The 15,419-nt window shown below is 45.0% G+C and overlaps 1 protein-coding gene across 1 annotated transcript in view; it reads left to right on the forward strand.

Annotated features, from left to right (window-relative positions):
• The first annotated feature begins 194 nt into the window (after positions 1-194).
• ASIC2 (acid sensing ion channel subunit 2) overlaps positions 195-15,419 on the forward strand; it is a 950,209-nt gene continuing 934,984 nt past the window's right edge. The window contains exon 1 of the mRNA XM_025041608.1: positions 195-1,022. Within this exon, the coding sequence (XP_024897376.1) occupies positions 468-1,022 (555 nt within the window). The 5' untranslated portion in view covers positions 195-467. The remainder of the gene's footprint in view (positions 1,023-15,419) is intronic.

Genomic DNA, 15,419 nt, shown 5'->3' on the forward strand with positions numbered 1-15,419 from the left:
ATCGGCGTGGCCGCCCTGACATCCCCAGGATGGTTAACACGGGGCATTATGCACTGGTTAACAGGCTCGGAGCTGCTCAGCGACTTGTTTTAAGCATTTTCTCCCTCGCTCTCGCTTTTAATCTTGTCTCTAGTGGCGTGTGTAGGGGGGAGGACTTTATTTCCATTGGCTAAGCTCTCCCTTCCCACCCACATCTCTTCCACATCACCTTGGTGTCTCCCTAAATAAAACCAGCCCTCCTTATCGCCTGGAAAAAATCAGGAGCTAGAGTTTGAATGGGTTTTATATAAACACTCACCCCTGTCAGCTTGCGGCTGGGCTCTCAGGATAAACCCACTGCGTCTGGCCTGACGCTTGCCTTGGGTTCTCTCTCTTGAACGTCAAGGTTTAAGCAGCGCTGGAGGACTGGAAACTCTTCTCTGAAATTCGATCAACCTGAAGCCAGTTGCGGAACTGCACAGGTCCCCATGGACCTCAAGGAGAGCCCCAGCGAGGGCAGCCTGCAGCCCTCTAGCCTCCAGATCTTTGCCAACACCTCCACCCTCCACGGCATCCGCCACATCTTCGTGTATGGGCCACTGACCATCCGGCGTGTACTTTGGGCTGCGGCCTTCGTGGGCTCCCTGGGCCTGCTGCTGGTGGAAAGCTCCGAGAGGGTGTCCTACTACTTCTCCTACCAGCATGTCACCAAGGTAGACGAGGTGGTGGCCCAAAGTCTGGTCTTCCCAGCCGTGACCCTTTGCAATCTCAATGGCTTCCGGTTCTCCAGGCTCACCACCAATGACCTGTACCATGCCGGGGAGCTGCTGGCCCTGCTTGATGTCAACCTGCAGATCCCGGACCCGCACCTGGCTGACCCCACGGTGCTGGAGGCCCTGCAGCAGAAAGCCAACTTCAAACACTACAAACCCAAGCAGTTCAGCATGCTGGAGTTCCTGCATCGCGTGGGCCATGACCTGAAGGATATGATGCTCTACTGCAAATTCAAAGGGCAAGAGTGTGGCCACCAAGACTTCACCACAGTGAGTACTTGGTTTTCAGCTTACTCTTATGCTTGGTCCTCTTGAGAAGTGCCACGCTGGTGGTCTCCTGCTTGGTTCAGGGTCTTCCTGTGCTCTGGAGCAGGAGAGCAGTCGAAGGCCAAGAGGGTAGTCGGCCAGAGTTGTTGGAACTGGTTGGCGAAGTCTGCCTCCTGGGATGGAGCACTGTTGTTCGGTCAGACGTGGGGGGGCTTGCCGTGGGGGTTCACTTCGCCAGATGTGCTGAGTTGGCCTCCTCCCAACCAGAGGAAGGAGGCCTGATTTGTCTGTTACCCATGGCTTTCGGTGTCTGAGCTGTATGATTGGAACAGCTTGTCATTGACGAGGTGGCATTTTCTCTCTCTCTCTCTGCTCAGAAGTGCCATCAGGCATTGCATCCTGTGGGTTGGGCTGGAGCTAAAACCGCCAGAGAAGGGGGTGTGGGGCCCCAGGCAGCCTGGATGGTTCCAGTGGCTTTGGGAGCTTGCTGGAGCAGGTGATGCTGCAAAGGTGTGGAAGTCTCTTTGCTCCCTTTTCTTGTGTGGATTCTGAGCTCTGTGTGGGGAGAGGAGAGGCCGTGGACCCCAGGTTTCCGTTGGTCTGGTGGCAGGTTGGAAGCAAAGAGATGGTCAGGGTGCTTGGGCCAAAGACGAGGGTCTAGATGGAGGGTCTAGATGGTCAGAGATGCCTGTGAGGGTGAAGTGTTCCAGGCTGGCTTGTCTGGAAGCTTCAGCTTGAAACCGAAGGGCTTGGTTTGCTGTATGTACAATCACTTAACAACGTGGATGTGAGAGGAGTGGCGTGGGGAGGGGATGAGCAGTTGTGGGATTGGAAAGCCTGGAGGAGTGTGGAGCTCATTAAAGAAGAAAGCAGAGGGGATGTGGTTCTCATTCACGATGGGGCTTCCTGGAAGGGTAGAGCTGTTGCTGCTAGGGTTCTCTGTTTGCCCAATTAGTGGGCTGCTAGGCATAACTTGGCATAACAGGTCAGACTGCAGGTATAGACGACTCCTTGCTACCAGAAAAGTCTGGGGCATCAGGGGCTGTGAGATCCTCGAGAAGCCCAGTGTGACTGCTTCTCCCGTGCTTTCCTAGGGAGAATTGAAAGCTTGTGAGTTTCAGAACCTTCAGCCAAATTGCAATTTTAAGTTTGGAATGGCAGGTGCAGCAGTTGCAAAGGGACTTGTCTCTGTCATCGGCACTTGCCTGGGGGCCATCTGCCTAATTAAGACATACCTACCTTTCTTATGGTGCACCCATTTCCCATCTGCTCTCAGATCCACTGCCTACCGGCTTCTTACTCTGAGTTTTTTTTTTTTAATGCTACAACCAGTCTCTGCTTACAGCCTCTGTGCTTGCTATTGGCTCTCTCTGATTCTGGAAAAGCCCAGAGTGCTGGGGACGGGGGCATCACCTCTTGCACCCTTTAGTGTTTCCTGGGGGACTTGTTTTGTATTATCTGCTTTAAATATTGTGGGGGAAAAGCACAGAAAAATCAATAGTAGTGTATGCTAGAGAGAAAGTGAGTCTGAACTGGGGGAAGGGACCAGCACTACTGAAAGTCCTTCTAAATAGAGCAAACGAGATCCTATATGTCACGCACAAATGATGTCTTAGGTGGCTTGGGGAGAGATGGGAAAAATGCCTCATTCTTGGAGGCTGAAACCATCCCTGTATTCCACCCCATGCTTTCTAGTGCTGTGGCAGTGCTCAGCTTCACCACTGCACCATGCAGCTGGAAAGGCACTCAGCTGTTCCTGTTTGCCTGAACACACATGAAACACACAGATAGCAGAGAGAGGGTGGCAAGGAGAGAAACTGCAGTCAGTAGCAGATCCTGGACAGAGTTCTCAAGCATTCTCATAACTGCATGTCCAACGAATGGCTTCTTTTCAATTGATGACCAAGTTCCAATTCAAAGTAAAGATTCTTTGGCTTTGGGCCGCTGTTTTGCACTTGGCCCATCATTTGAGTTGGTGGGGTCTCAAGAAGCTAAGGATTGGGCCTTAAAGCCTTACCTGAGCCTTTGACCTCTTCAGGATGTGCCTCAAATAGTGAAGTTGCTTTTGGATAAGGTTTATTACTCAGTAAGTGGTATGTCATTATCTGCCATCCTCACCAAGTTCAAGACTGATCTGGTTGAGTGTCCCTCCTTGGACTGACCCTCAGTGTATGAGCTCTCTCTCCTAGGACTGGATAATGGGTGAATCTCAGGGCTGGATCTTCAAGCTGTTCAGGGAGGATCAACAGGGCATCTATTCCATGAAACCTGGAGAAGACCCCAGATGGGAGGGTTGTCTTTTTTACCCATTGATCATCCTGAGCAGCCATGCTGAGCCTCTGCAAGAGGGAACATGATGTCAAGTTTGTTCCAAGACCTTGCAATGAGGAGTAATCCTTCCCACTCCCCGCTTTCTCCCTGTTCCCTTTGGCCTGGGGGATAGGTGTACTTATTCTTGGGCCCCCACACCAGAAGAGAACAGAGAGCTTTGCAGGTGGTTGTTGGAGGAGTGGGCTCACTGGCCTCTCTGCCTTTTATTTTCTTTGCTGCACATCCCTCTCCATCTGATTTATTTACTAGGCCCTACCTGCAGTTGTCCTATGTTAGGTGGATTCTGTCTCTTAAGTGCCATGGCTGACTTATCAGAGAAGTTAAGTATGGTGGAGGGGATGTCACAGGTAGATTACCTTTTCTGTTTTTCTGTTTCACTAAAGCATACCTAGTGCCACCTCTAGGGCTAATGCTTTCACATAAGCTTCCTTAATCCAAGCTCTTAGCTTGTGTGCAATGAAGTGCATAATACCCTTTAATTAGTCAATGAGCATGATTCTAGCAGAGTGAAAGGCTGCTCGTGGAGGTTAAAAGACCCCAGAAAGCCAGGTGTGGAATTCCAATTGCCACACAAACAGGTGTGCCCTATGCTCATGCAGGTACACTCTTAGCTCTCATCTGGGACAATCTGATTTCAGATAGGCACGTGCTTTTCCTTCCTGGGAAAGTAGAAGATGACTTTGATTTCTTAGTGTCTCTTCAGGGGAGATTCCTCTACTGACCTAGAAGGGAAGGAAAGGAAGTGGGAATGAGAATGTCGGACTTGGGGGGGGGGGCCCTGGCCACGATCCAAGGTTAAGATTAGGAGTAAGAAGACATAGGTTTGAATCCCATCTCCATCATTTTCTAGCTTTTTCCCTAGGTCGTAATTTGTACCCTCTCTAGGCCTCGATTTGCTTATGTAACATATGGTAGTAATACATGATTTTTTAACTCACAGCATTGTTGGGAGAATGAACCATGTGAAACGATATATGTGAAAGTCCTTTTGTACATTGTGACAGCTATGCAGATGTAAGGTGGGTTATTATCATTATTAGTAGTTTATTGTCCAACCTACCTGCCCTGTTTGCAGCCCACCATAGGAGTCAGTTGGTGAGTAATGCTAATAAGGACAAACTAGGGAGGGAGAGGTGGCTGCTACTTCTTTTTTGGAGCCCCATGGCAAAGCCTAGTCTTACTGAGATGGGATTTCTTAGAGTGGAGGTCACGGTGGGGTTTAGTAGCTAACTATTGATGACAGATAGCAAACTCACTATTGTGGCTAGCATGTGACTGTTTGATGTTGCTTCTCTGCTCATCACATTGGGGTTCATCTGCCTTCACACTGAGAAATGCAAATGACCCTTCAGTTTGCTTATTTAACCTGATTTCCATAGTTCTGTGTATTTCTACTTTAAAATTGAGATTTCTTAGGGAAAACATTTATTTAACTTACTAGAGGAAAGATCTCTCCACTGAGAACTTGTTAGAGGCATGTCTGTGGATTTATTTATCTATATCTCAGAGTGTAGTAGAGATGTGGAGGTGAGGGTTTAGGAGGCATATTTATTTGGAATTCTTGCACAAAGCTGGTGGATTCATAACTCACCTCTAATTATTTATTACACGAGAAGCAGGTTTTGGGGAGAGATCCGAGTCGTAGTTACAACTGTGCCCCCTATTCACTGTGTAATCTTGGACTTGTTTCTTAATCTCACTTTCCCCACCTCTGAAAAAGGAATGATAATATATGCCACTGAGAGTTGTGGTACTGATCCAGTCAGGTGAGGTGAGGTGTGTCAAGTTCTAGTAATGTGGCAGATGCCAAGTACAGGGCAGGCCCCCTGCTTTGCTTAGTATCCCACAGGAGTATTGAGTGAGCCTGTACTTGACTCTGGCTCTCCTGACTCTAACCCAGTGCTCTTCCCACTCTTCCATATTGTGACTTATCAGCAGCTTTAGAGCACAGGCAGCTTCTGTGTTTGTGGATTTGTAATTCTCGCTGTATGTTAAACTTTCACTTCTCCCAGTACTTTTGTTCATATCAGTCCTCTCCTTACCCCACCCTCTTGGCTTCCATGTTCCAGCTCATGCCCCTAAACTCACCCCAGGAAACTCATCCTGCCCAACTCCTGACAGAAGCTGGGTAACCTGTGTACCAGGCATACAGCATGTTAATATATGCGCATCCAGAACTTTTTAGATCAAATAGAGCTCATACTCTGTAGTGGTGATGAAGACAGACCAGATCCCTGCCATCAGAGAGTGCACAGCCCATTTTCCATCTCCTCCACATAGAGGGCTAGTTGAGAGCCGGAGTCTTGTCTCATCAAACACATTCTCTGCATACATCATGCCAAATACAAGGATGTAAATACCCAGTAAAGGTTTGTTAATTAGTTACTTACTGTTTCCTGAACTGACCCAGAGTTCTTGGCTGATGGACCTTTCTTATCTTTTTTTTTTTTTACCTTTTGTACCTCTCTCTCCATGTCTATTTAAATCCTACTCATCCTTTAAAGCCGGCTCTAATGTCTTTGTAGCTTTCTTCAGGAAACCATTGCCAATCCCTCTCCCTATGACCATAATCTGAATTAATCTCTTCCTCCTCTGTCTTCTGAACAGCATTTTGGCTTACTGCTTTGTTACAGCAGTCATTATGCTTTTCCTTGTATCAGAATCATGACGTGTTTAGGCTAAAAGGGACTTTTGAGATAATTTAATTTAATAGTTGAATTCTTTAACGACTGATAATTTTTATACATTGCCTATTTCTCTCTCTCCTCCATGTATAGCATGATATCATTACTAACTTTATATTCTCAGAACTTAGAACTGCTTAATACATGATAAGCTCTCAAAATGTGTTTTTAGAGTGTATTAAGTGGGCTTGAAGTTTTCTGAGTGTAAGTTGATTCTGTAGCTGATATAAAGTGAAATAGCTGTTTTTCAACCTCTCTTTTCAGTGTAAGTACCCGGAAATCCATCTGCATTAGGATGACTTGTCCCATTATTGTTATAATTTTAATAATATACTTTCTGCTAATAGAAACAATCCATGCTCATTGGAGAAAACTTGCGAAGTGTGGGAAAGAATAGAGAAGGAAGAAAAATTGTCCATAATAGCATCTCGGATATAATTACATGTATTATTTTGGCATTTGTAAAGTAGCTCCATTTGGTCACATAAAGCGTGCATGTGTGTTTAGCCCCATGTCTGGGATCACACCTTTGCATGTGAGGTCAGGCACACGGTACACACCCAGTCAGTGTCGGTTTGCCCTCTTGTTCTCGGTCTCCTGGGTAATGTCCACGGTGTTAGAGATTTCCTCCAAGTTCCGTTTAGAGTAAAAATAAAATCTGAAGATATGTCTCAATGGGTCTGATTACTACCTTTTTTTTTGGTGGGAAATGTTTTATCTTATCTGCCCGAAGCACCCAGGGATCATTCGTGAGATTCCCCTTTTAGTTCAGCCTCCATGGGTATTAGGTTCACAACTGAACTCCACTGACTCTCCTTTAATGGTACTTTACTGACCGTTCAGCTCTGCATTTACCTGAAGCCATCTTGGTCCCACTGTTTCTGGGATATTTGCTAGGATGAACCAGAGATGTGTTCGTTGACATCACATTGGACCCTCTGATGAGGCCTGACGTGCTTCTGGATGAGGACCAGTTCTGGTTCTCTTTGCATGATCATCTACACTGTGCACCTCTCAGCACCTGGGTATAGACTCTGACTCACTCTCACGTGTAAAGTCTCTAGCTTTATGTCAAAATGGTCTAAATGATATCTAATGCAAATTAGATGATAGCCCATATTCTTTAAGATGCTTGGAAGTTTTGTGAGCATTTACCATGTCCTTGGAGAGGCAACCTCTGCCAAGTTGGGTGAGTAGTTTTTCATGGTTTCAGCCTCTGGTTGGGATGTTCCGGTTTATAGAACTTTAGGTGGTAGCTGTCGGGAAGTAAATCTTTCAGGGGTGTATTGAATTCTCTCTGCTGTGTTGAAAGGAATAGGACGATGACTGGGAACTGATGATTATAATGACCCATACCATCTACTTGCAAAGAAAAGCTGAAGCTACTGTATTGGCCACTGAATTAATGCCCAGTTGCTCATGGGGAGAGTCTATGTGTCTGTGCCTCTGTCCTCGGGAGTTCTTAGACCTCCAGCACTGCTAAAGAAAGAAGGCCACCTGGGGGCTTATTGAATTGGGAACTAGTCCCTTCCCCTTTCTCCCTCTCTACAGTGGTTCCCTTTTTCTCTCTATGGAAAGACCTTCCCTTAATGAACAGATGAGTTCTAGAAAATGTTCTGTAAAGTGAATCTTAGTTTGCTACTGATCTGCATAATAATAAGAGCCAACCTGGGATCCCATTAATAAAGTCCCCCCAAAACTGAATTGATAGCATTTAGCACTAAGTTTGCTGTAAGAGATGTTGCTCCATAGAGAAGTTCATATTTCAAAGTCCCAAGTATCTAATTCTCTCCATCAGAACAAAAAGATACCACCTGGCTGAAGAGATATCTGGAAATGTGCTGTATACTTGCTCTTTTTTTTTTGTCTGAGTGTTTATCATTGATGGAACTGGGTTGCAATATCAAACTTGACCAGCTGGGCCATTTGACCCATGATCTATTATTACAACCTGAAATGAATGGCCTACATCATCCCTGCAAATTTGAAATACCATATATCACATTCCTCCCATGCAGTGGACCTAAAACCAGTTTACACAGACTAGGCTAAGTGGTTACTCAGTAGTGGATGCCTTCAATATCAGAAATATATGTTCATTATTTAATAAATCTGAAACGTATGATAGTGATAGAAGCCTGTTTATCAAGTTGGGCTTTTTTTGGGAACAACATCCTGAAAAGTATCATCCTTTGGATGCAAAAGTATCTTTGCATCTCCCATTTCTCGTGACTCAGGTACGTTCTCTGTTGATTACCTCAGTGGCTGTGGAATTTTATATTCAGAAGAAACAAAGCATGACACTCAGAAGGAACATATTTGCCTGGGCTAATGACTTCTGTTTACTGAATTGCACAATCTTGGGCAAAGTCATTAGCCTCAATGGGACTCAGTTACCTCATCTGTAAGATAAAGGGGTTGAACTAGGTGATTCTCAAGGACTTGCCAACCTGTTGAACTCTAATGCAGTAGAACATAATCAAAATTTATATTTTGATCCCACTTTTGTTTGCTGAAACTACAACTTTAACTTATATTTGGGGGGAGGGAGTTGATGTTATTTTGTAACCAGGTATATTTTTCCATTTGCTTGTCTTTTTGTGTTAGCAGAAACACCCTGATACAGTGAGTATCAGTGGCTATAGTGGGATAAGGGAGGTACAGAATCCTATTGTCAGAACCCTGTCCATGGACCATTATGGCTTCATCTCATTGGTCTGATTGAATGTGTCTATCACACTAGTCTTGTAGTTGTGAGCGAGGTTCATGTATGAATTAGCAAGGGCACCTGTGGAAGGTGTTGTTAGTGCACCACCCACATCGTTTTACTGCTGCTGTGGGTACAGCTCCTTACCTCTCTGAGGTTCATGTATGAATTAGCAAGGGCACCTGTAGAAGGTGTTGTTAGTGCACCACATCCTTTTACTGCTGCTGTGGGTACAGCTCCTTACCTCTCCTATCTGCACTGAGAACAGGAGCATGTCTTTACTTGACTGGCATTGTTTCTCTTGAGATACAAAGGAAGTTATACACCTCCCCACTGCCTGACGGAAGCCAGTGACCAGTGACTTACTGACTAAATACTAAATACCAGTCATCTTGCCTCAAGACCTAACAAACTGTGGTGCAATTTATACCCCATAGCTTCACAGGGAATCAGGCTGAGCTGGACTTCTTCTGAAGCCCCAACTTTGCATACCTTTTCTCTTGCTCAGTCCTGCCGTGCTTCATTCCCTTCTAGGCTTTTCCTGATGTCATTCCTTCAATAAATCACCTGGACAAGAAACCACATCAGGCTATGCTAGAGAACTTAACCCTATGTAGCAATTAGTTTTAGCTTCTCCATCTCATCTATTTGGTAAAATGGAGAATCTCTTAGGCATATGGACCTATGTCTGTCTTAGAAAGAAGGAAATACTAGTTTCAAAAGTCTTTTAAACCTTGGATTTTCTAGATCTGTGATCACTACTGGGAGCTGTAACTATTTCCAAGGGAGATTTTTTATAATTCAAATGAGCATTTCTCTGATTAGGATTCACTACTCTGAACACAGCTGATTTGTTCCTCTTTAGAGCTTTTTGCCCAAAGAAAGCCCTTTTCAGAGTTGTCCATATCCTAAGAGCTGACCTAACCCTACTGTTCCAGCTCACACTTTCATCAATGCCTGCATTCTCATCATTTCCCAGTTCTGCTTTCTTTGGAAACTTCTCTTTCCTATCCCCCACCCCTACCAGCTTTCAACTGCAAATTCTTCCTGTATGTACATCAATCTGGCTTTAAGCCACAAGGAGGACGAGGCTGCTTTTGATGTTGGCAGTGGCTTGGGCCCATCTATAAAGCAAGAGGCATTGAGAGATGTATGGTGGACCGAAGGTGATGCTCCTCATATGTCACAGAAACCATGAGTGATGAGGAGAGTAGGCTAGAACTGAGACTGTTCAGCTTGAAGAGGGAAGGGGGCAAAATGATCACTGTCTTCAAACGCTTAAAAGGCAATCATAGGGAAGAGGAATGAGGCTTTCTCTGTGTGTGGCCAGAGGGCAGAGCTAGCACCAAAACGGGTAGGCAGAAGTTCAGAGATATACCAGCTGTTGGAAGGTGCCGTCCTAGGATTTTAGAGTACCTGTGCCCTGTCATCAGCTCAAGCTGAGGCCACACAATTGCTTATTGGCAGTGCTGCAGTGGTAGATCAATGTCAGGTAAAGAGTTGGATTGAATGACCTCTAAAGTTACTTCCAACTCTGAACATCTTTGATTTATTTCTTTCCTGAACAGATATTTGTGGTCAGAGGTGAAGGCCATTGGCAGATGGCACTGGAAAGAATTGATAACAGATGTAGCCAGCACATCCACCCTACAGAACCCCCCTGCCATTTCCCAATACTGCGTAGCCTTGAGGCTAAGTGTTTTAGAAGCTGGAAATACGAATAATGCTGGGGGAGAACACTTGGAGACAAAAGAGCCGATATTAAATTCATCCAGAGAGAGTATAGGAAGCATGTGGGTGGTGGTAGCCAGGGATTTGAGTGGCTCTTCAATGTCCTGGCCTCCCAAAGTGAGTATGCAAGACTCCTTGAAAAGCAGTTCCCAGAGGAATTCGTCATAATCTCAGGGTGCTAGCTCTAACCCTAGAGAGCAAATTCGAGTGTGGTTGGGCCAGGCCTGATTCCTCGTGGAGGCTGGGGATACTGAGAGGCACACAGATGAGAGATAAGTCTGGGGTAGGTGGGGCTGGAGATAGACCCAGCTATAGACCTGGGAAGGAAGCTCATGGGGGGAAGAATGCCCTCCCAGGAGCACCAGGGGGTTATGACAAGTGTTAGAAGAATGAAAGGGCTCTGGCACCTGAGGCAGTAACATAATGAGGTATTTTAGCCTCATGGTACAATCACGGAAGTTAGTGACAGACACATGTAGGCTCCAGGCTTGCATGACTGTGATATTGTGATATAATAAGAGATCTATATTTGGTCTCCATTCCAGGTTCCAGGCAAAAGATCTTTTAAAACCCTTGGAATTACCTGAGGGATTGGGGTGAGAGGAGCATCTTTTGTTATTCATAATAAGCCATTTTCTGCCCTACCAGAGTTTTTGCTAGGGAGGTGAATCTTGATTGGCCCCTAGAGAGCTTCAGGACTGGTTGCCTAAGGAACCAACCATGTGATTAGAGGGCTAGAACTTGTAGCCCCATGCCCAGACCTCCAGGGAGGAGAGAAGGGCTGAAGATTGAGCTAACCACCAGTGGTCAATGATTTAATGAGTTATGCCTACGTAATGGAACTTCCATAAAAATCTCTAAATGAAGAATGCAGAGAGCTTCTGGGCTGGTGAACATCTGGAAGAGCTGGAATGGTGTTACACCTGGAGAAGGCATGGAGGCTCTATGCCTCTTTCTCCATACCTTGCCCTGTATATCTATTCCACCTGACTGTTCTTGAGTTACATCCTTTATCCCAAACCAGCAATAGTAAGTAAACTGTTTCTGACTTCTGTGAGCCATTCTAGTAAATTATCGAACCTGAGGAGGGGGGTCATGGGAATCCCTAATTTACAGCGAGTCGGTTAGGAGAACGGGTGGCCTGGACTTGTACTTGGCATCTGAAGTGGGGGCAGTTCTGTGGAACTGAGCCCTTAACCTGTGGAGTCAGCACTAACGCCAGAATTGCCTGGTATGAGGGGAAAATCCACACATTAGGTGTCAGAAGTAAGTGTTGCAGGAGTGAACAACAGATCTGAGTAATAACCTTGTGCAATTTACTTAACCTCCTCAGGCCTCAGCTTCCTCATCTGTTAAATAATCATACTGGCGCTTGCCTCACAGCATTGTTTGTAGCAGCTGAATGAAGTAATATAAGTGAAACTTTTAGCATTGGGCCAGATGTAGAGTGTCGGCTATTCCGTTGCTGTTATTTTTATTATTACTAAGACGAGCTAGTTATAAAACATAGTGACAGGGCATCCAAAAGCAAAAGGATTTTTTTGGAAATCCGTATTGACATCAGCAAATCTTGAATATGGGCAATGAGGCATTACCGTTGGGCATAAGCTACTGTAGACACCCGGGCTGTGTCAAAAAATAGAATTTCTTTCATTTGACCAACACACTGTAGTTTATAAAACCTGCTAATAATTGTTAACATTTTCTGAGCACATACTCTGTCCCAGGCACTGTTCTAAATTAAGTACATGGAATAATTCAGTCTTCATAACAGCCCTATGAAATGTATAATATTTATAGCTTTGTTTTTTTGTACGGAGAAATGGTGTCTCAGAAAAGTTAAACGTTGGGCCTAAAGTCACCTAGCTAAAAATTAGTGGAAAGTGGGATTTGAACCAGGTGCTCTGGTTTCAGATCCTCAATGCTTTCTTTATATGATTAGATAGATCCTCACAATAGCTCTGAAAGTGGAAAATGTAATAATGTGTCTGTTTCACAGTTGAACATAGGTAAGGCTGAGAGAAGCTCAGCGCCTGGCACAAGGTCACTCAGTCAGAAAGTGGCACTGTTTAGAGTTTATGCCTTACAAATTCTCCTCAGGGAGGTTCTTGGGAAGACATAGAGCTTATTTGCACAGGGCTGAGTGAGTGAAGTCATGCCTTTCATCGGCAAGTCTTTAGATCAAAAAAATTGAAGTTTAGGTCAAAGATCCCTCAATTTTTCTGTATCCTCTACTGGGAACCGGGAGCCTGGCAGCTACCAGAGCTGGACCAGAGCAGGAGAGTGGGGTGCAGGGGAAGCCTCTCTTGAAGCCATAGTGCTCAGTTGTCCCCACAGCCCTCTAGCGCTGACTTGCATCCCTTGCCTTTGTGCAGGTAAACTGAGAAAGGAGGCAAAGACATCTTAGATGAAGGGTTTTGTGCTGCAAGAGAATATTCCAGCTCTCCAGAACAAGACTCTTTAACTACATTTCCTGCCTTAGAAGAGAAGTAACACAGATGTAGGCCCACCTCTGACGGTTTCCTCTGATGAACATGCAGGTGGTTTCTGGGCTGATGTCATGTATCTTGGGTGCAGCTGGTTTCACTGGTTGCACAGCCAGAGCACTGTGCATCAACTTTGTGAATTCGACTTTCCCTTTTAAGGGGGAGGTGAGCTTTGGATCATACCTATCACAAGCATCACATCTCCAGGAGCTGGACGTAGGCCCGTGGTTCTCCTGACCTCCCAGCTCTGCAGATCTGCATCCAATCCTTTGCTCTCTCTCTCTTGCTCAGTCTCTTGGCTCAGCAATACACAAGTGGAAGGGCCATGTAATTCCACAGGCTGGAGAAGTCTCTTTTTGTCAGGGTAGCACTTGATATTTCTCCAAGTTGCCAACTGTGGAGACGGGGAGGGCTTAGGGGCCTGACATTAAGAAGAGAGCAGCAGTTTTCAGATGTGCATGTGATTATACTCTGCTCACTCTTTCTGCCGCCACTTCCCCATTTTAAATCTGACTCTCGGTGGCAGGAATGATAACTTTAGGAGAAACAGATGTGTTTAAGGAATCTGAATCAGTGACTTGAATTTGAATCTTCAGTCTGGGTTTCCTCTGATTGACAAATTTGCAGGTGGCAGTATATCACGGTGGTTAAATGCTGGGCTCTAAAGTGAGACTGTGTTGATTTAAATGCTAAAATCTTATACTAGTTGTATGAGCTTAGGCAAGTTATTTAATTTGATTTTGGGAGAATTAAATAATTTGTGAACCATGTAGCACAGTAGACCTCAACCTACATGTATTTCTTCTCATTCTTCTGCTTCTTGCCATCTCCACCGACACACAAACGTTTGGACTTCTAATCCAATACCTATATTTTTCTGTTTAATCCTTTCTATTCTTTGAACTGGCGGCTTTCTCATGGAATCCTCTGGACTGTGTTCTCTCGTGTTTTCTCCTCCTGTATTGTACGTGGAGATCGAGGGTCCTCTGTCTGGACAGGAGCTATTGGGAAGGGGTTCTAGCATGTCCACCATGATGATGTAGAGAATTTCAGGTCCCACTTTCTCCTTGGTGGCCCCAAAAGATAGATGTCCATCCCTCTCTTCATGGAGTGTGGGAAAGCAGCCAATGAGAGGGAAATGTTTCTATGAACTGGAAGTAACGGTGTCTTCTAAAGTTTGGGCCAAGGCTGCCTCCGCCTCCCCGGAATGATTTCTTAGCAGAGCACCTTCTGTCCCCTGGGCCTGTTAGCTATTTCAGGGACATTTTAAGTGGCTATTAACAAATGTTGAATTATGGCTGCAAACCTCTGGGAGCTCGAGTGACATTCACATGAATCACAAGTGAGCTCTGTGCAGTCAAGGCTGTCACAGTGGGCTGGGATTAAACAAACAGGGGCCATTGTTCTTCCCAAAGCAGTGAGGCGGGAATGCTGCTCCTTGGAGCCTATGATCTCAGGCTCTATGCCCCTAGAAACAGGACACTGTTCCAGGACACATAGTTCATTGCTGCAGGGTACACAGATGCTCTATAGTTTGAAGAGAGGCATATTTCAGCTTAATATCTGGAGGAATTTACCAACAGTCAGCCTGTACAGGGAGATGCCAGTCAAGATCAGGGGCTATGAGTGCTTCCTATGTTTTGGCCATTGTCTAGGCTCTAGAGAAATGGAAATGAATAAGGCCTAGTCCAGGAATTCAAGGAGCTCACAGTCTAGCGGAAAGGCTGAACTGTAAACAAATTGCACTAAACAACTGAAGTTTGCACAAAGTCCAGAGGCAACAAAGGGTAGGCTCCAACAGTCTTCCAAAAGGAGATGATGTTTATATTCTTTTCTTTTGAAACAATTTCAAGCATTTAAATGTTGCGAGACTAATGCAAATAATTCCTGTGTATCCTTTATCCAGTGGTCCGTCCCAGTGATGTCCTCTCTGGCCATAGGACCCCATCCGGGATCACTCAGTTGCCATATCTCCCTAGTCCCCTTTACTCTGGAATTGCTTCTTCGTTTCTCCCTGACTTTCATGACCTTGACATTTTTTATAATTCAAGACAGTCATTTTGCAGAATGATTTTCAGTTTGGGTTTGTCTGATGTTCCCTCTTGATCAGACCCAGATAATGAATTTTTGGCTGAATTTTACAGAACTGATACAGGATCCTTTTCATTGCATCTGGTCTGGAGACACACGATATCTGTTTGTCTCAATACTTAGAGTGCTATCTTTTATCTCTTGATTAACATGATGTTTTCCAGGGAGATACTTTGAGACTATGTAAAATCTCATTTTTCAACCCTCTTTTACCCTCTAGTTTTATCATCCATTGATTTTTCTTGCCTGAATTATTATAATGATGCTTGCCAAATACCGATTTTTCTTACTCCATCATTCCATCTACATTTATTAGTTGGCCTTTTAAAATAGAGAAGAGCTTTCTCTTCTCCTTTTTTAATCCATATAT

This window comes from Pteropus alecto, unplaced genomic scaffold, assembly GCF_000325575.1.
Source record: "Pteropus alecto unplaced genomic scaffold, ASM32557v1 scaffold98, whole genome shotgun sequence".
Lineage (NCBI taxonomy): Eukaryota > Metazoa > Chordata > Mammalia > Chiroptera > Pteropodidae > Pteropus > Pteropus alecto.